Source organism: Rhynchophorus ferrugineus, unplaced genomic scaffold (assembly GCF_030347505.1).
Source record: "Rhynchophorus ferrugineus isolate W39M unplaced genomic scaffold, kcgeb_rfMv2 rfM5, whole genome shotgun sequence".
Classification (NCBI taxonomy): Eukaryota; Metazoa; Arthropoda; class Insecta; order Coleoptera; family Curculionidae; genus Rhynchophorus; species Rhynchophorus ferrugineus.
In genome coordinates, this window is record NW_027472584.1 from 22,188,896 (window position 1) to 22,210,711 (window position 21,816).

Sequence of the window (21,816 nt, forward strand, 5' to 3'; positions counted from 1 at the left end):
CTAATTACTAAATAAGCCTTAAAAAATAGGTTAATTTACGACATCACGTTAGAAACCTCCAAAATTAGCAATGTTGCCTTAGTATATTATGCATGTATTATACATATAAACCTTCCTTGAATCACTCTATCTATTGAAAAAAACCGCATCAAAATCCGTTGCGTAGTTTTAAAGATTTAAGCGCACATAGGGATATAGGGACAGAAAAAGCGACTTTGTTTTATACTATGTAGTGATACTGAAAGTATTTCCTAAGTGTTAAACTATTAAAATCAAACGACATCATAATTATTTGAATATTTCAAAAAACTTTCATTTGTTTGTCAAAATAACACAGCGGAAAGTAAGTTTGATTAGGTTCTATTTAATGAAGGAAGACACACGGACACAGTTCGAGATGAGTTCAAAGAAAAAACAGGTAAGCAGGTTCCGTTAGAATGGCGGCGATGGCATCAGACAAGGAGGAAGTGGTGGCAGTTGTCGGACGAATCATTAAGATTCAGGTGACCCAGTGACACTGAAAACGGTCAAAGACACGTCGGTAAACTCGGCGGTCTTCTGTTTCGCATATTAAAAGTTGGACAGTAGTTTCGATTCATTTCAGCTGATAGCCGAATGCAAAACTGACCATCGGTTTAAATCAGTTAATCATGCAGCAGAGCGTTCTGATTCTGGTTGCAATTGTGTTTGCACTTGGAATGCCGTATTTGTCCACCGCTAACATATTGGGTAAGTTTCCGTTTCCTTATTAGTTATTTTACTTACATAAATTACGCTCTAATATTTTAAATCAATATCGTACGACCTTAATGATATTTGCCTCACGTATCCTTTATACTTTCACGATAAAAACGCCCGGTATATATTTGATTCGTAACCCCATAACGAATTTTTGAAAAGTCCCCGGCTTACCTTAATAAAACACATTTTTTTGGTAAAATTAGTTCAAAATTTATTTTTTTTATTCAACATAATTCCCTTCAAGGGACTGATTATAGTGACCCTCCAACTTTTCGATACCATTTTTGTAGTACGATTTGTCCTTTAATTCAAAAATAATCAGTTTCTGCGTTCATCCTTTCATTCGACGATTTCGATTTCTTCTCAGCGAGCGTTCTTTTGAGATCTGAGAACAGGAAATAGTCGCTGGAGAATACGGTGGATGAGGACGCAATTCGAAGCCCAATTCATGGATTTTTGCAATCGTTTTCACTGACTTGTGACACGGTGCATTGTCTTAGTGAAGCAGCACTTTTTTTCTTCAAATGCGGCCGTTTTTCGGCGATTTCGTCCTTCAAAAGGTTCAGTAACGCTATGTAATAGTCGCTGCTAATAGTCTTTTTCAAAGTAGCCAATACAAATTATTCCAGGCGCATCTCAAAATACAGACACCATTACCTTGCCAACCAACTGTTGCGTTTTCCCGCGCTTTGGAGCGGGTTCATCGTGAGCTGCCCACTTGGATGATTGTCGATTGGACTTCGGAGTGAAATTATGGAGCCATTTTTCATCCATTGATGCAAAAACTCGAGTTAATTACGTTTGATCATCTTCAAACGCTGCTCCGAATCATCAACTCGTCGTTGTTTATGGTCAAAAGTGAGCTCGCGCGGCACCCACTTTGCACAGAGCTTTCTTATACCCAAATATTCGTGAATGATATGATGTACACGTTCAGCTGACATCTTTAGAGTGTCTGCTATTTCATTCAATTCCAATTTACGGTCATTTAAAAGTATTTTGTGGATTTTTTAATGTTTTCGTCGGTTACAATCTCTTTTGGGCGTTCACTGCGTTCAATGTTTTCGGTGCTCATTTCACCACGTCTAAAATTAGCATACCAATCCTTGATGGTAGATTGTCTTGGGGCAGTATTCCTTCAAAAAGCAATATTTTATCAACTCGCGAAATTCCTCCTTATCCATTTTATTCACAATAACTAAAGTTGCTTCACTCAAAATTCTATAATTCACAAACTAATAATCCGACAGCTGTCAAATTCATACACGCGTGTTCTGAGACTTAAGGCTAACTAAAAAACATATAGGTTTAATTCTAGTAGCGACATCTATGTGTCAGGTCGGGACTTTTCAATTGACTTGTTATATTTTCGAATCGGATCGTTTCCGATTTTTTATGCAGTTTCAATTTATATTTATTATGGCAGTCGTGAAAGTTCTTCCTATTGTTTTCTACTGCGAACAGGTCTACTTTCTATAGCTCAACAAAATGTATTTGATACAATTTTTTTTTCGTGTTGATAGGTTCATTTTATTATTACGGCAACTACTCCAAAACCAAACTTTTTGGCTATTTTTCCTTTATTTTGGAGCATACATCACATATCTTAAAATTCCTAAATTTTGAAGCAATTCAACGTGGATTTTTGTTTATTTCGACCTAAAATATATACAACTCATATTACTGCAAAAACTTAATTACATCTTCTTTATGCTACTCATGAGCTGTGTGGTTAAATATCCTTCATATACAATATGAGCAAAAATTAACAAATTGTAATCATTCCTAAACTTGTTTTCGATTTCGAAAAAATAAAATGTATTAAAACACCCGAAATTGGATAAATTTATTCTTCACCGTCATCCAAGCATTTCATAAAAATGAAATATAGCTCGTAACATTACATGTTAATTATTATTTATCTTTTATTTATATATTAGAATACGTTTCACTGGCATTTTTTCGGTATTTTATTACGTATCCATGATTTCGGGATGAAGCTCAAAGGCTATTAGCTTAATTAATCCCATTCTTGTGGAGTTTAATTTAATATTTCTTTGTTCGTTGGATACGAAACCGTATTTTTGTTGTTGCCAGTATGTTGGCAGCTTATTAATTACACTAATCAAAAATGTATCCGATATACCCCCTTGTTTATCTTTCCGTTATTTGAAGTATCCATATATCACATCAGTACCACATTAAATATTTCAAAATACGGATATGCTGACGCTTGGTGATGTATCTCTGATCGAAAACCAATATAAGAATAAATAAAAAATATGCAGATATGAGTTTTCCGCGGTATATGTTAAATTACCAGGTAGGGGGCATATACAGTCTTTAAATTGTTTGTTAAATATGAAAAGCCATTTGAAATACAAACAAGTTGAAACACCTTCAAACAACACTAAAAATTAAATCGTTATCGTGATTTTCACCACTTTAGACATTGAAATTACTAATTCTAAATCATCAAAACCAATATTAACTCATTTTTATCAAAGTACATTTTAATAAATACCATTGATCCCCAATATATTTCCATCATTCGATGATTTTTCATAAATTTTAATGCTTTTAGAATTTTTCTGGCTCATAATATACAGATTTCCATAATGGAGACAAGAATATATGTTGTTTATTACAACATTGTTGCTTAGTACAATCTTAATACATAATTTAATACAAGACTATTGTTCTGTGTATTAATACACAAGAAAGGGTATATACATCAACAGCTATTTACAAAATGAAAACAAAATTAGTCTACTTGAGAACAGAATAATGCTTATTCACTATAACTACAAGTTCGTTTGGTTTGGTTTGGTTTGCATTCGTTTCATATTGCTGCGATTTAGTAACCTTCTCTCATGGAAATGATAAAATTTTGGATAGTTTGTATATCCATTTGATTTCTAGATCATCATGCAGCTCTTCATTCGAGGTTATATAGCGATAAGCATGGATTACTACTTGGTTTTAAGATTTAGTACAAACCCATAGTTGAACCCCATAAGTCCAGTCCAAATATGCTTTATAATTGACTAGTAAACCGGTTTCTTCTGATTTTAAGTTAAGTTTGAAGAATTTTCGGACTAACCAGTGTAGTTATATAATTTTAAGTCTAATTTGCTGTACTTTTTCTCAACGAACGTATCAATTAAAATGGAAGATACTAAAAGCATCTATGTATAACCAAGATTTAGCAATAATCAGATCTCCATTTAAAGTGAATCCCTTAAAATTAATTTACAGTCTTAATATATATTCCTAATTAATTTAAAAAAATGCAATTGTACTTTTTATACGGTGGCTTTACTTTAAATACGAAACAAAGAATCCGAAGGATAATCTTATCCACCTTTCTACTAAAAGAATAAATTTCCATATAATTATTTCCTTTTATTATACATTTTTTTTCAGGGATGAATTCAACGAATTACATTCGAAATTAGAAACATTGTTGTCACAAAAATATATATCGAAATATATTACGGAAACGTAAACACACATAGAAAAAGAAGAAAAACAATATTAAACGCGTAGAAAATTGAATTCGAGTGTGTATGTGAGGTAGAGCAAAAATAATAGAATCATTTACGGTGGTGTCTAACGAAATCTCGACTCATAAATCAATTTTAACTAACATTTAGCGTTAGTTGCCGTCAAAATTTATTGTAAGCTTTAAATATTTCAGGTACAAGTAAGCAAAATTTGAATAAGAGACGTTACGCGGCCCACGCAAATATCAAACAAAATACAGTGGATTGCTAAATCTTGTTTAAATAAATGTTGTGTCTTGTAGGAATGAATGTACGGAGGACTAAACGTAGCGGGTTTTATTAGCATAGTTAATAAATCGATTAATGAATGCAAAGTACGAAAAGAACAGTTCGGTGCTTGAATTTGTTATTTGAACAACGCACAAATATTTGGTTCAGTCCGTTTAGTATTCAATTCGTTCGTTTAGCCAAGTTTCAAAACTGTTCAAGGTATGCCAAAATTTTTATAGCCTCAACAATACAATAGATCGGGTCCCATTTATATAGTATATATATATATATATATATATATATATATATATATATATATATATATATATATATATATATATATATATGCCTATTTAAAACAGTAGTAAAGTCAGGTCATCTCAATTTTTTTATTATTTAATTATTACATTGTTACTAGTCTGGGTATATAATAACTAGGAGGACCCATCGGCCCTATCTCAGTCTTTGGTGAAATAATATTTATACATGTCACTGCTGTATAAACACAAATCAGATTGTGTGATCCTTTTGAGTGTGAACCCTGTTTTGGTGGTATCCAAAAGCTGCAATACTTCAATATTCTCATGAGAATGGAGTCTTTCCTCATGCCCCCTTGCAATTCTCTTGATTTCTTGACTTACTGTGGGTATCTGGTAGGTAATAAGTCCTGTAGTATTTAGGTGCGCCCACAATACTTCTCAGGACATTGTTCTGAAAAATTTGTATTTTGTTTATGTTACTCTTTGCAAAACATCCCCATAATTGAACTCCGTATGTTCATATCGGTTTCAGTATTTGCTTATCACTACATAGTATAAAACAAAGTCGCCTTTTCTGTCCCTATATCCCTATGTGCGCTTAAATCTTTAAAACTACGCAACGGATTTTGAAGCGGTTTTTTTCAATAGATAGAGTGATTCAAGAGGAAGGTTTATATGTATAATACATGCATAATATACTAAGGCAACATTGCTAATTTTAGAGGTTTCTAATGTGATGTCGTAAATTAACCTATTTTTTTAGGCTTATTTAGCAATTAGCAAAAACGCTGCCTAACCCTACGAGTTAGATCAAATTAATGTACTACAGTATTGTACACCATAAAAAGGTCTACAAAAAAGTCCGCGATGGTATATGTTTATCTTTTAGGGATAACCCACATTAACCATTTTTATTGTTTACTTTTTACGTGAGAAAATTGCTTATTTACGAAGCTATTTTTAGCAATACGGCATTAATCCTTATCGAATTAAGTACCTTAAATACAGTGTGCAATTAATATAGATCAATATGGTTCCTTACAGCATGTAAATTAAACAAATATTTTCGAAGATATTACAAATTTAAAATTTGCGTTTAAAAATGTGTTATGTAATAAAAATTGTATGAATTTAGATATTCCAAAGATAGCAGGAAATCTTCATAGTAAGTATAGGGGAAGAGGAATTGTTTTACTCCAAATTTAATGCGTGCAGACCAAGGGCAGTAATGAATGAACCAAAAATACTGGATCGATTTTAATCATGTTTTCATTGAGTGACATAGGCATATATATTTTATGCCCGTGCAAAGTCGGAGCAAGCCGCTATGTTTTTATATACAACGTTCATATTTTTTCTGTAGTATATTTAATTTAGTATCAGCATTGCACCCGTGCGAAGCCGGGGCGGGTCGCTAGTATAATAACAATTTATTATGTACTGACAATTGTGATTTTCTTCAAATTAGGCAGTACATTTTCCTATATTTCAATTCCAGTTCTTTTCTTTTCTTCTTTATATATTCCTTCCAGCGAAGTTTTGCATCAAGTTTCATTCCGAGATATTTAGCATTGTTGCTATATGGAATGATTATTTAATGTTATAGATTAAAATATAAATATATCGGAGAAAAAATATATCGAATTTTTTTTACAACAAACAGAAAAAATATCGATGTTTTACAAATAATATATTATATTAATATATTAATTTAAAATTAAGTACCAAAACACATTAAACCTTCAAAATTAAGAACCAATTTTAAAAGTTCATTACAAATTAGAAACAAGGTTTTTAAAATGTATCAGAAAAAAAATTATTTAAGAAAAAATATGGATATATAAAAAATATCAGGCAAAAATATCGATATATCGACATTTTTTCAGTATTCCTAAGGAACAGTCCGGACGTTAGTAAAAAATACTAAAATATATGAAAAAACATGCCTTTTTTCTTGTTATTTTGAGTTATTTTGAATAATGAGTTTTAAGAATAATTTGATATAAATTATACAAACAATAACCTGATAATTTGGTAATATAGAGCGATGTAATTGGGAGGATTCGAATTTCAATTCGGTCTCGACAAAAGACATGTCGTTATTAAAATAATAGTTGTCCAATAAATTGGCGTGGTAATGATAGAGTTAGGCATTACCAAATAGTTTATGTAATATAATGCCAGTTACGATTATATGTTATCGCTACTTTACAATTCGCAAAATGATTTATTGGGCTAGCGCGCATTTCACGCGGTCAGGATGAAAACAGAAATATATATCAAAATTTCGACTCTAGATTAACTCCAGTTCATTAGTACGACAATTGTTATTAAACACTTCACGCGCGTTCATCGATAGCCGAGGTATTCGATGCCGTAATTTCCACTATGTTTCAGTTTAGAGTAATTTCACTGTTATATTAAACGCTAGTATTATATTTTGCAGGAATCAACAATGCTTTATTAACGCCAAACGCAATGAATCAAATATTTTGCTCCTACACCCAACAAATAAACTAAGATTTAGCGAATCTATATATTAGTTTTTTGAGGAAAACAAGGACACATGGGGGCATGAAATTTGACACGGTTAAAGTTTATGCCTAGAAAGAATATTTAGGCCCAAAATTTTTGTGTAAAATGCGCTACAAATAAATAAATTCAAATAAAACCAAATACCAACAAGCAAGCGGGAATCGCAATACTTTATTTATTATTCCATATTTATATTTATAACATAAAAGTGAAGAAAGATCATATATACTTATATTTGATGCTGTGAAGTTGTTGATGCTGCGACAGTTCTGGTAAGACTTTCACTTTCATTTTCAGTCTTTTTACCGTCATTTTCGTTCAATTAATAGCAGATTTATAAATATAACAGGGATCATAAAGAATTTTACGCTGAATAGAATGGTAGTATAAATATTTTGATACATCCTGTAGTTTTTGAGATATGCAATGAAAATTGTGTATTCAAGAAAATTGTGGATTTCTGTTTATGTGACATATCTTACAAATAAAAAACTTGAGTTCAATTTAACCTGGATTTTCGTTTATCTCACCCCAAATTATATATATTTTGAGAGTTTTATCGTTATCCCAAAGATAAAAAAATTTTGACACTTTTTCCATATATATAGTCGTGAAATTTTACGATTTTTTGCCATTTTCAGTCTTTTTACCGTCATTTTCGTTCAATTAATAGCAGATTTATAAATGTAACAGGGATCATAAAGAATTTTACGCTGAATAGAATGGTGGTATAAATATTTTGATACATCCTGTAGTTTTTGAGATATGCAATGAAAATTGTATATTCAAGAAAATTGTGGATTTCTGTTTATGTGACATATCTTACAAATAAAAAACTTGAGTTCAATTTAACCTGGATTTTCGTTTATCTCACCCCAAATTATATATATTTTGAGAGTTTTATCGTTATCCCAAAGATAAAAAAATGTTGACACTTTTTCCATATATATAGTCGTGAAATTTTGCGATTTTTGGCCATTTTCAGTCTTTTTACCGTCATTTTCATTCAATTAATAGCAGATTTATAAATATAACAGGGATTATAAAGAATTTTACGCTGAATAGAATGATAGTATAAATATTTTGATACATCCTGTAGTTTTTAAGATATGCAATGAAAATTGTGTATTCAAGAAAATTGTGGATTTCTGTTTATGTGACATATCTTACAAATAATAGACTTGAGCTCAATTTAGCCTGGATTTTCGTTTATCTCACCCCAAATTATACATATTTTGAGAGTTTTATCGTTATCCCAAAGATAAAAAAATGTTGACACTTTTTCCATATATATAGTCGTGAAATTTTGCGATTTTTGGCCATTTTCAGTCTTTTTACCGTCATTTTCATTCAATTAATAGCAGATTTATAAATATAACAGGGATCATAAAGAATTTTACGCTGAATCGAATGGTAGTATAAATATTTTGATACATCCTGTAGTTTTTAAGATATGCAATGAAAATTGTGTATTCAAGAAAATTGTGGATTTCTGTTTATGTGACATATCTTACAAATAATAAACTTGAGCTCAATTTAACCTGGATTTTCGTTTATCTCACCCCAAATTATATATATTTTGAGAGTTCTATCGTTATCCCAAAGATAAAAAAATGTTGACACTTTTTTCATATATATAGTCGTGAAATTTTGCGATTTTTAGCCATTTTCAGTCTTTTTACCGTCATTTTCGTTCAATTAATAGCAGATTTATAAATGTAACAGGGATCATAAAGAATTTTACGCTGAATAGAATGATAGTATAAATATTTTGATACATCCTGTAGTTTTTAAGATATGCAATGAAAATTGTGTATTCAAGAGAATTGTGGATTTCTGTTTATGTGATATATCTTACAAATAATAAACTTGAGTTCAATTTAACCTGGATTTTCGTTTATCTCACCCCAAATAATATATATTTTGAGATTATTATCGTTATCCCAAAGATAAAAAATTTTGTCACTTTTTCCATATGTAGTCGTGAAAATTTTCGATTTGTGAACATTTTCAGTTTTTTTTTATATCGTGCCCACAAAACTCAAACAGATATATTTATCAATTCTCCTACACAAATAATAAAGATATAATATTATTTTTATTCAAAATTGATATGATGGTTTCGAATAAATTGATTGGAAATTCGGTTGGAGTAGTATAATTTAATAAAGAAAGAAAAGCAGCTTATTTGCGAGTTTTAATAAGATTTCTTTTTATAATGATTTCGTGAGAGATATTTTTGAGTAGTAAAATAATTAAAGGATATTCGCGAATTAAATATAAAATTATGAGGGAAAAAATAATCAAACTTTTTAATTAATTGTTAGCGAGACCATTTCGAATAACATTTGAGTTGTTAAATTGAAATAGTATGGAATAAAGTTAGGAAAGAGTCTTATTAAAATGTATCCGGTGATCGGTTTTATACTGTCTTCCGAAAATAAATACCTTCTTTTTCCTCCGAGATTATTTTGCATTATACGCTATAGGGGGCCTATTTTAATAAACCTCTACATATTAAATTTTATTTCGAAAGGAAGGGACACTTTTTAGGGCCTTTTTATTGTTTTTTTCCTTCGTTCAGTGGTTGAATATTACAGGAGGTAAATTAGCATTTTAAATTATTTGATTTAAATTGAATAGCAGTGATAGGCATGATGACAGTAGTCCAACAATGCATTTATTTAATGAAATAAGGATAATAGACTTTTAAAAATGTGATTGTTTTCACATTTAAGACGATATTGACAATTACATACTGTTTCGTAATATTCAAAGAACAATGATAGATATTATTTTTATTATGCAAATATCAGATGTTAACATATTTATAAATCTTTATTTTATAATGTAAAAGTATCAACATTTTAAACAAATAATTTGTTTGTAATTTTTATTTACGGATCAATATATACAAATACAATATAAACAATGGACAATACTTCATATTATTCTACATAGACACGTTTTCTATATATATAGTCATGAGAATTGTCAATATTTTTGCTGCCATTTCCGTTCTAATAATTACAGGTTAAAGAAAATGACATAGACTCCTTCCGAAAGATAAAAAAATGTTAACACATTTTCTACATTATAGTCGTGAAAATATGCAATTTTTTGACATTTTCAGTTTGTTTTCCATTATTTTCGTTCAATAAATAGCAGATTTATACAAATTACAGGGATCATAGAGACTTTTACGCTGGTGATATAGAAATTTTATTATATCCTGAAGTTTTTAAGATATACAATGAAAATTGTGTTTTCAAAAAAATTGTGGATTTCTGTTTATGTCACATATATTACAAACAATAAACGTTAGTTTAATTTAATCTGGATTTTCGTTTATCTCACCCCAAACTATATATATATATATATATATATATATATATATATATATATATATATATATATATATATATATATATATATATTCTGGGAGTTTTATCGTTATCCTAGAGATAAAAAAATGTTGACACTTTTTCCATACATATAGTCGTGAAAATTTGCGATTTTTTGACATTTTCTGTATTTTTACCATCATTTTCGTTCAATTACTAGCGGATTTATAAAAATTACAGGGATCATAGAGACTTTTACGCTGAATCGAATGGTGGTATAGAAATTTTATTATATCCTGCAGTTTTTAAGATATACAATGAAAATTCTGTTTTCAAACAAATTGTGGATCTCTGTTTATGTGACATATCTTACAAATAGTAAACTTTAGTTCAATTTAAATTATTTTAAATATTTAAATTATATATAAATATTTAAAGACCAATGATAGATATTCTTTTTATTATGTTTACCGGATGTTTACGTATTTATAAATCTTTATTTATTTTATTTTATTGTGTAAAAGTATTAAAATTTTGACAAATAATTTGTTTGGAATTTTTATTTACGCATTAATACATACAAATACCATACAAACAAAGGACAGTACTTCATATTATTACACATAAACACGTTTTCTATATATATAGTCCTGAGAATTGTCAATTTTTGCCGCCATTTCCATTCTTATAATTACAGGTTAAAGAAAATGACACAGATAATAGAGATTTTTAGTCGATTGGTAATATAACAGTTTTTATACAAACCCTATTTTTTAAGTTATACCATGAAAAATATATGTTCAAAAATGTAACATATCTTAAAAACTATACATTTTGAAGCAATTTAACCCAGAATTTCGTTTCCGTCACCACAAAATATATATGTTTCAAAAGTTTTATCCTTATCCCAAAGATAAGAAAATTTGACACACTTTTTCCATATGAGTGTGATGAAAATTTTCGATTTTTGGCCATTTTAAGTTTTTTACTGTCATTTTTGTTCAATTAATAGCGGATTTAAAAAAATAATAGGGACAATAAAGAATTTTACGGTGAATCGAATGGTGGTATAGAAATGTTGATACATTCTGTAGTTTCTCTTTTAAAATCAGCTATTTTGCTATGAGCTGATTATATTTATGATAGATATTATTGACAATGACAGAGTGTATCGTAATATTTAAAGACCAATGATAGATATTAATTTTGTTATGCAAATCCCGGATGTATACATATTTATAAATCTTTATTTTATAATTTAAAAATATCAAAATTTTAAACAAAAAATTTTTTTGAAATTTTTATTTACGCATTATATATATATATATATATATATATATATATATATATATATATATGCCTATTTAAATTGGCAAAATAATCAAGATACATTCAAGCATCTAATATTTTAAAATTAATAGTGCAAATCGTGCATTTCAATTTTTGAGAGCATTTGCTTTTGTATCGAATTACCAAAGCGAAGCTTATACTATTTTTATATTTGTACATCTTATATTTTCAATTTCCTCTCGATCTTTTCTCAATATCATACCTTATTGACAATAGACAATAAATCGAATTTAGCGACGCAAACTATAAATTCCTACATTTCTGTCAATATTCGTATTATGAAATGTAAAGATTTTCCTTTCTCAAAACACGAAAAGTCATCATAGTATATTTGTTATAGGGACGTTTACCAACATAATTTTATGAAAATTTATTCGTTTGTTCGGAATGAAATTAAGACTAGCTTCTTCGTCCTCTTTGTTTCGTATTTAAAGTAGACCAACTTCATAAAAGTTTAATTAGAAAAAAGATTCATTCGTTTTTCCTTGATGGAATAAAATTTAAAAATTACGATTTTTACCCTATGAATATTTCAAATTTTATTAGATAGTTTTTTTATTTATAATATTCTTTAAATGTTATTGATCAATATTTAGGTCATCACTCAATAAGTTTTTGCAGAGTGTACTATTTGGTCAAAGAATAGAGAGTATTTTATTACGAAACGAAGAGAAAACTTGATTAAAAATAATTTAAAACTTAATTGTATATATTATCACTACTTATTGACTCATGGCTTCCAAATCTTTATGTATAATATTATTTAAATGTTATTGATCAATATTGAGGTCTTCACTCAATAAGTCCCTAGATAGTGTGCTATTTGTTCAAAGAATAGAGAGCATTTTAAGAGAAAGAACTTGATTAACCTCATCACTGTAACAATGTATTACACGTCACAAGTACAGACAACGAGAATATTGTACTAAGTAATCAATAGAATAAATATTATTGTATAAATATGTATATAATATTAATTCAGATTTAATATATATTTTCAGATTACATTTGGTCAGCAGATGGAGATAACGCTGAAGGTCAAACAAGACAGCAAGATAGTGACGGTTTAAGTCAATGTGACTGTACAGGCCCCACATGTCAATGCTGTGTCGACTTTAACATCACTTACATAGATTTGGGAGGGCCAGGTAACGATACAATACGAATTAATGAAGAATTTGTCAAAAAAAAGGTTTTGTAAAAATATTTAAAAAAAAAGAGAATTCCAACAATTTCGAAACTGCACAATTTTAACATCGACTGGATATAATAATTTTACCCGATGTAACATTTTTTTTATCCTCCATTGGAGGGTTTTAATCAAAAAACTTTTTTCCCGCGATATTTAATGGAAATTTTCGTAGGTGCAAATTAAAATATTTCCATCAAACTTTCTTATCCTGCTTAAATTTATGGGAACCGGACTATAATTCTGTTTTAACTGTTAATTAATTTTAAATGTGTGTGATTTTTTTGTATATTTTACGTTTTAAAAGCTTATTGGGAGAAGAATATAATATTTAGTGATCAGGCCAAACTATAGAGAGGCGAATTTTATTTTTAACCTACAAAAAAAAAACGTACGAAATATTTCGGTTAAATACATTTTCTCGATACCCCATCAGGAAAAAGCGTGTTAAAAAACGTAGTATATCGTGAAAGTATATAATAACAGTGTGTCAAGAGAAAATCAATCAAATTGCTTGAGCGGGTTGCCATACATCATCAAAACATAAATTCACACCACGTTAAAAGTAATAATGATGTTAGGTGGAGGAGTCAATATTGATCATACGAAAGAGGGAACAAAATTTCTTTTGAATTTTAAATTTACGTTTTTCGGCACGACCTAGAAAATTTGTATTGTGGAACGCCATTGTCATACTGATCATTCTCATGCATATCCTCGTTAATGGATGGAATGACGTACTCTTTCTTTATGTTTCTATTTACTTGCCAGACATATTCGTCTATATCAGAAATATTAAATATCGTAGATTGAACCGAATCGTTTTCTTTCCTCTTTTCAAGAACAATAGGTTCCCTTTGATGTATAAACTACGAGGGATAGTTCATAACATCTTTGGATTAATATTTATAGGTTGTGCGTTACGATATTTGTTGTTTCATGAGTTTAATCTACAATTATAACGTGATTTTTTTATATTTTCAATTAACTTGAATATTTTCCTTGTAAAATTCCTTATGAAACTTAATTGGGTATATTATTTATTTTATTTTATTGTGTAAAAGTATTAAAATTTTGACAAATAATTTGTTTGGAATTTTTATTTAGGCTTTAATACATACAAATACCATACAAACAAAGGACAGTACTTCATATTATTACACATAAACACGTTTTCTATATATATAGTCCTGAGAATTGTCAATTTTTGCCGCCATTTCCATTCTTATAATTACAGGTTAAAGAAAATGACACAGATAATAGAGATTTTTAGTCGATTGGTAATATAACAGTTTTTATACAAACCCTATTTTTTAAGTTATACCATGAAAAATATATGTTCAAAAATGTAACATATCTTAAAAACTATACATTTTGAAGCAATTTAACCCAGAATTTCGTTTCCGTCACCACAAAATATATATGTTTCGGAAGTTTTATCCTTATCCCAAACATAAGAAAATTTGACACACTTTTTCCATATGAGTGTGATGAAAATTTTCGATTTTTGGCCATTTTAAGTTTTTTACTGTCATTTTTGTTCAATTAATAGCGGATTTAAAAAAATAATAGGGATCATAAAGAATTTTACGGTGAATCGAATGGTGGTATAGAAATGTTGATACATTCTGTAGTTTCTCTTTTAAAATCAGCAAAAAACTTTTTTCCCGCGATATTTAATGGAAATTTTCGTAGGTGCAAATTAAAATATTTCCATCAAACTTTCTTATCCTGCTTAAATTTATGGGAACCGGACTATAATTCTGTTTTAACTGTTAATTAATTTTAAATGTGTGTGATTTTTTTGTATATTTTACGTTTTAAAAGCTTATTGGGAGAAAAATATAATATTTAGTGATCAGGCCAAACTATAGAGAGGCGAATTTTATTTTTAACCTACAAAAAATAACGTACGAAACATTTCGGTTAAATACATTTTCTCGATACCCCATCAGGAAAAAGCGTGTTAAAAAACGTAGTATATCGTGAAAGTATATAATAACAGTATGTCAAGAGAAAATCAATCAAATTGCTTGAGCGGGTTGCCATACATCATCAAAACATAAATTCACACCACGTTAAAAGTAATAATGATGTTAGGTGGAGGAGTCAATATTGATCATACGAAAGAGGGAACAAAATTTCTTTTGAATTTTAAATTTACGTTTTTCGGCACGACCTAGAAAATTTGTATTGTGGAACGCCATTGTCATACTGATCATTCTCATGCATATCCTCGTTAATAGATGGAATGACGTACTCTTTCTTTATGTTTCTATTTACTTGCCAGACATATTCGTCTATATCAGAAATATTAAATATCGTAGATTGAACCGAATCGTTTTCTTTCCTCTTTTCAAGAACAGTAGGTTCCCTTTGATGTATAAACTACGAGGGATAGTTCATAACATCTTTGGATTAATATTTATAGGTTGTGTGTTACGATATTTGTTGTTTCATGAGTTTAATCTACAATTATAACGTGATTTTTTTATATTTTCAATTAACTTGAATATTTTCCTTGTAAAAATCCTTATGAAACTTAATTCGGTATATTATCACTACTTACTGACTCATGGCTTCCAAGTATTTATGTATAATATTCTTTAAATATTACTCATCAATATTTAGATCATCACTCAATAGTGTGCTATTTGGTCATAGAATAGAGAATCTTTTGAGACAAGGAAGTTGATTAAAAACAATACAAAACCTAACTCGATATATTATCATTCCTTATTAGCACATAACCTCCAAATATGTACGTATCCGCTATTATAGTGTCAAATCTTTTGGGGCTTTAATTTGATATTACGTACTTAGGTACAAAATATTGTATAGTGATAATTTAAACACATATTAAACAATGGCGCACTTTCAGAGTTTTAATTAACAATCTTCGACTTTTCTATCATTCTAAGGGAACTTCATAGGATTCTGGTACTGCTTTCTTCAAATGTTTGATTCATTTTTAAATAAGTGGCTTTCGAATATTGCGCTCATTAGAATTGTTACATTCAGACAATAATATATACAAGCACACTCCTTCTTTTGAGACAACTTATGTAATGGGGGGACAAAAGTCCCGCTACCATTTTGATTACGCACCATCTTGGTTATGTGACGTTTAGTTCAGTTTCGTTTTAACCATTTATTATGGATAAATATAGGCAACAAGAGCGAGCAGAAATAGTGACAATATTTATTGAAAATAATCGCTCCATTATTGCCACTCAGCAGAAATTGTGTCAATGGTAGCGGCACTTTTATCCCAGGTGTTATAACGATAGTTTTCATTTAACTGGGATTGCGATTGATAGATAGCGATATCCCATGATGACTTTACTCAGTTTAACCTTGTAATTGTCAAATATTGATATATAGGCAGATGATATTTTCTGTGTATCAGAACATTATACATTATAATAAACGCAATAATTCTACGTCAGTTCCTAATAAATAAAAACAATAATATCCAATATATCACGGCAAAATATAACGTTATTGACTAACGGTTATGTTAGTTAACATATTAAATAATAGGTTGTAGGTACAATAGCAATATAGAAATGTTTGTGCAAACACAGCAAAATAATGAAAATTGTTTAGCTCGAAATCTAGTAGCGTAGAAAACAATATTGGAATACACCATTTTACATTTCCCAATATTATAACTCCATAATATTTTTTCCCTATGCAACTTTTATTATAACCATTTATTTTACGATAAAGCAAATCAGTTTGTATGCTAGATATACCCGATTCAATAAATATTACGGAGGCCGTATATCGTTGTTTTGTATTATTCCAAATAAAACGTTAACCTATAAAACATATATTTAATTTATTAAACAATATTAGAGACAAGCCAAAGCTTTAATACAACTATCGGACGTATTAAAATATAAAATATGTTTTTAATAAAATCCATATATATTTCGCTTTTTAAATATGTATAGAGTGTTTCAATAATCGCGGGTCCATGTCTGCAGGTTAAGACTATACATGTGGATTTCACAATTAAAAATAGATTTCTTTCTTATAATAATTGGTTATAGTGAAATGTCGTATATGAACACAGCAATATTCTTGGACATGACACTGTATACTAGCGTTGGGAACTATCGACTGGAAACAGTCGAAACAGTTGATAGTTGCAAAACAGTCGAAACAGTCGACAGTCAAAAAACTAGCCACTGAAAATAGTATTTTTTACGACTGTTTTTTTCAGTTCATGATGTCAGAGGAAGATATACATGACTCCTTTCCTGTGTAAATTGTGAGAGATGAAATGACGGAGATAATTGCTGGGGTAGTTAATTTTTTTATATATATTTTAAAGTCTCCTTTTACCAATTATGGGTTTATCTGGACTGGGCCTAAAGTTTAGCGTGGGCTCCGAACCACGGTTCTCAGCATTAAGCTTACCGACAGTGAGTGACCAACTTTAGAAATCATCCCAGAAGACATCCGGTCTTACCCAGCCTGGTTACTGGCGTGACTGGGAACATTTTCTTTGTCGGATTTTACACTCATGCCTAGAACATTCACAAATTTTAAACAATCACAAACATAAATTTACGACCATGCCCCGGCAGGATTCGAACCCGCGGCTATCGCAACAGTAAGAGGACCGTCCCATCGCCTTTACCACTGCGCCACCAAGCCGGCGGTAGTTAATTTTATATGTGGTAATATTTTCCAACGGTCGTACAAGCGAGACGGAGATGTCAAAATTACTGAATACTATTATAATAATAACACATAACATGCATTTATAATTTAATTATAAACGAAGTAGAATTACTTTTATATTTAAATGTTCTGTGGATTTGTAAAAAAGAATGGAATTTTCGATGGAATGGAGTAATACCCCACAAATGTTTCATTGTATTTTAATGTGTTAAATGATATTGTTACATAATATACTATAATAAATATAGACAATACAATAGAAATTAAGCAAAACCTAAAAACTAAAGATATACAATAGCCATAAATGCTATATAAAAATTAAACATATACTAACATAATAATAATATATAATTAAACATATGTAGAAAAAAAATTAATTCATGACACCGAAAAATCGAGAGAGTAATCGAAATATTACCTATATTATTACATTATTGTCATAAAAACAGTAAATATATTTTACTATTTATCATTCCCAATTTTAATCTGTTTACCCTATTACATTAACAATCTTGAAAAATATCGTACCAAAATGCTATGATATTAATATACAATATATTGTAATTTACAAACTACCTACCTAAATATTGTTATTTACAACTATATCTATATATTACATATAAATCTATGCGCAATCAAAAATTGGATACATTTTGTCAAGGTCGCGGCTAGGACAGAGCCAGAACGTTAAAAATCAGTCGAATGAAATAAGTAGACCCAAAAATAATAACTAAAAGTACGACTGAAACAGTCGATAGTAAATAGTAACAAAATCAGTCAGACCGAAAATAGTGTCTGAAAACAGTTACTGATATAAATTGGTAAAATCAGTCGAACCAAATATAGCGACTAAAATAGTCGATAGTAAAAAGTAGTCAATAACTAAACAGTCGATAGCCAATTTCAGTCGATAGTTCTCAACAACAACTGTATACGAAGCTCAATTGCAAATTGCAAACTTAGATTTAAACTTTCAAAACAATATTAGGGAAAAATTTCTAGGTAGTGAAGGGCTAGTTAAAATATGTGTACTTTTTAAATAGAATAATTATTACAAAAACATAAAATGTATTCCAAACGATTTTTTTCTGTGAATGAATTTCCATCTGGTGCTGACGACAATTTGCTGACGCCATTTTATTCCCTTAAAGCTTCCTCACTTGCACGAGATAGCATCTACAATATCTATTGTTATTTTCATTCTATTACAGGTTTTTTTGCCCAATCAATGATCGATTTTTTCAGAAAAGAATTGTTATAACGTTTAACTACTCAATATTCTGCTATAACATTATATTTTCATATCCAAAACAAAAAATATTGACACCAAAAAAGTGCAAATCTGAATCATACTTTGATCTATCATCTGATAACTCACCAGTTGTTATAACAGTCAACTCAAATATTCCCAACGGAACATAACCTTAGCATAACACCAAAATTAACTGGTCATTATTAACAGAAAACTGGACAATTTATTATAACTAAATTGACATCTTAAAACCAAAAGAGATACAGAAAGAGCAGCAAGAACATATAAAAAAACTATACAAGAAGGCACATGGTATGCAACTCTCAATAGCGCGAGATATCAAGTGTTTCATTATATATCATCTACAACTAAACAAAAAATTGCTGAGAAAAGAAAAGTGCGAAAAACCTGCCTCATAACAGAAGAAAACAAGGGAAAATTCAACAAGGCAACAAAATAGCTGAAACAGGTAATAAATAACCAACAAAATTAAGGAATTCAAAACCAGAAAACCAGCTGATGCAACGAAATATTCTGCCTGGAAAGTAACAAAAAGATTGAAAAACCGCAACAACATAATCGACCCACTAAAATTGACAACAACACCTGGGTTAGGAATGATAAAGAGCGGAAGTTTTCTCTAAACACTTAAAAGTAGCATTTAATCCATACCCGTCTGAAATGAAACAGATGATAACATAGATGACATTCTTAATACTCCATTTCAAATGGATTTGCCACATGATAAATTTACTGTTAAAGAAGTAAAACAAACAATTGTTAAAGAAATCAATGCTAAAAAAACTCCTATTTTTGACTTAATTACTGGAAGAATTTTAAAAGAGCTCTCAGAAAATTGCATCAAATTAATAAAATTCATATTTAATGCCATCCTAAGACTTAGTTACGTTCCTAGCACTTGGAAAGTGTCTCAGATCATTATGATTCTGAAACCTGGGAGTAAATCAGAAGACGTTTTTTCTTATTGTGCTATTAGCTTGTTACTTATGATGTCTAAACTTTTTGAAAATTATTGATTAATTACTATTACAGTTTTTTTTTTTGGTGTAGAGACTTATTAGTCCAATCAATGATTGATTTTCCTAGAAAAGAGTTGTAATAACATTTAACTATTCAATGATTTGCTATCACATATTTTCCTATCCAATACTATAAAAGCTGTACTAGCTCCATCCTTCATATATTGTTCCTATCTAATAGTATTATTTTTCGATCTAAGACTCATCCCTGGTCGATCAGCACTTTACCTAAAGTTGTAAAATAACTTAGCGCATGCAACTAAAGTTGTAACAAAAGGTGTAAAATAAGTAAGAAGTACTACGATTGGTCCATTCTTCTCGTGATGTGCTCGGTAGACCTGAATGAAGCTGAGTATTTATATCAAATATATTATTGATAAAATAAAATAGAATTATACATATATTACATGAGCAACTTAAACAATGCTTACAATATTAAGCTGCGAGAAGCTGACATTATATTTCATCAAATTAACATCACCTAAATCTATTGTTATGTAAATTAGTAATGCGAAATGTGTGTAATTATAATATGGTATGAAGATTTTGTGTTGAACAATTGTGTTTTAAGACACACCTAATTAATATAGCTGGAACTGGATATTTCCGCAAACTTACAAAGTTTAATTTACCCCTTAGTCGCTAAACTATACATAACCTAAGGATAGTAATACGCTAACCATCTTCCAGGCGTAAGCAAAGGGATTTTGAGTTATTTGTATTATTCAGGAGCTGGTAGGGTTCTTTCAGACATCGAGAAAACCACATTTCCCAGCCAAACTAACATTTCTGACCAAGAATCCATAAATCAGCCGCATCGTTAGTTTCACGGCCTAGTAAACATCAAATTAAAAAAAAAGCAGTAAGTATCCGGCAATAATGTAATCTCTTATCAGTCCTTGCATCTTTTGTTGTTATTTTTTATGTTTAAAATGTGGAAACATAGTTAAAATTAATTCATACATTCGATATTAATGTACGCAGACAATTACTTCATTATTTTAATAAAAAATGTTGCAAAAAATTTTGTTTTAATATCAGTCATGTTTTTTCTTAACAAATGTCTCATCAAGTGATTTTCATGTTTTAAAACTGACTAATTAACTTATGGTATGTATAGTAGGTCAATATTGAAATGCCTAGATCATAAACACTTAATAAAAATATAAGAAATAAGTTACTTGGAAAATATACGAAAGAAAAATTATGTAAAGCTATATAAGACATTTTATCTCATTTGTTCATTCTTTAGCGAATATCTAGCCACTAAGTACAGTTTAAAAGGATACTCTGCTAATAATATAAGAGTCTAGTTCTGGAGAATCCTGGCATGCACACAAGGATTTAAATTTGCCTATTGCCAATTGTTGAAAATTATACGTATATTTGATGAATATAATATAAATAGAATAAATTATCATGAAAAGTTAAAAACCTTTGGTGAATTTCTCATCTCCTATAATATAACAAATGTAATATGAAACACCTTTTATAAACATCTTTCATATTAAAATAATTTTGAAAAAAAATAGAAAATGAAACAATTTATATTTATTTTGTCTATACATATATATATATATATATATATATATATATATATATATATATATATATATATATATATATATATATAT

General features: G+C 29.3%; 1 protein-coding gene across 1 annotated transcript in view; it reads left to right on the top strand.

Annotated features, from left to right (window-relative positions):
- Positions 1 to 530: 530 nt before the first annotated feature.
- The window catches only part of LOC143197340 (uncharacterized), a 42,129-nt gene continuing 20,843 nt past the window's right edge, over positions 531 to 21,816 (top strand). The window contains exons 1-2 of the mRNA XM_076405719.1: positions 531 to 729; positions 13,008 to 13,154. Coding sequence (XP_076261834.1) covers positions 651 to 729; positions 13,008 to 13,154 — 226 coding nt within the window. The 5' untranslated portion in view covers positions 531 to 650. The remainder of the gene's footprint in view (positions 730 to 13,007; positions 13,155 to 21,816) is intronic.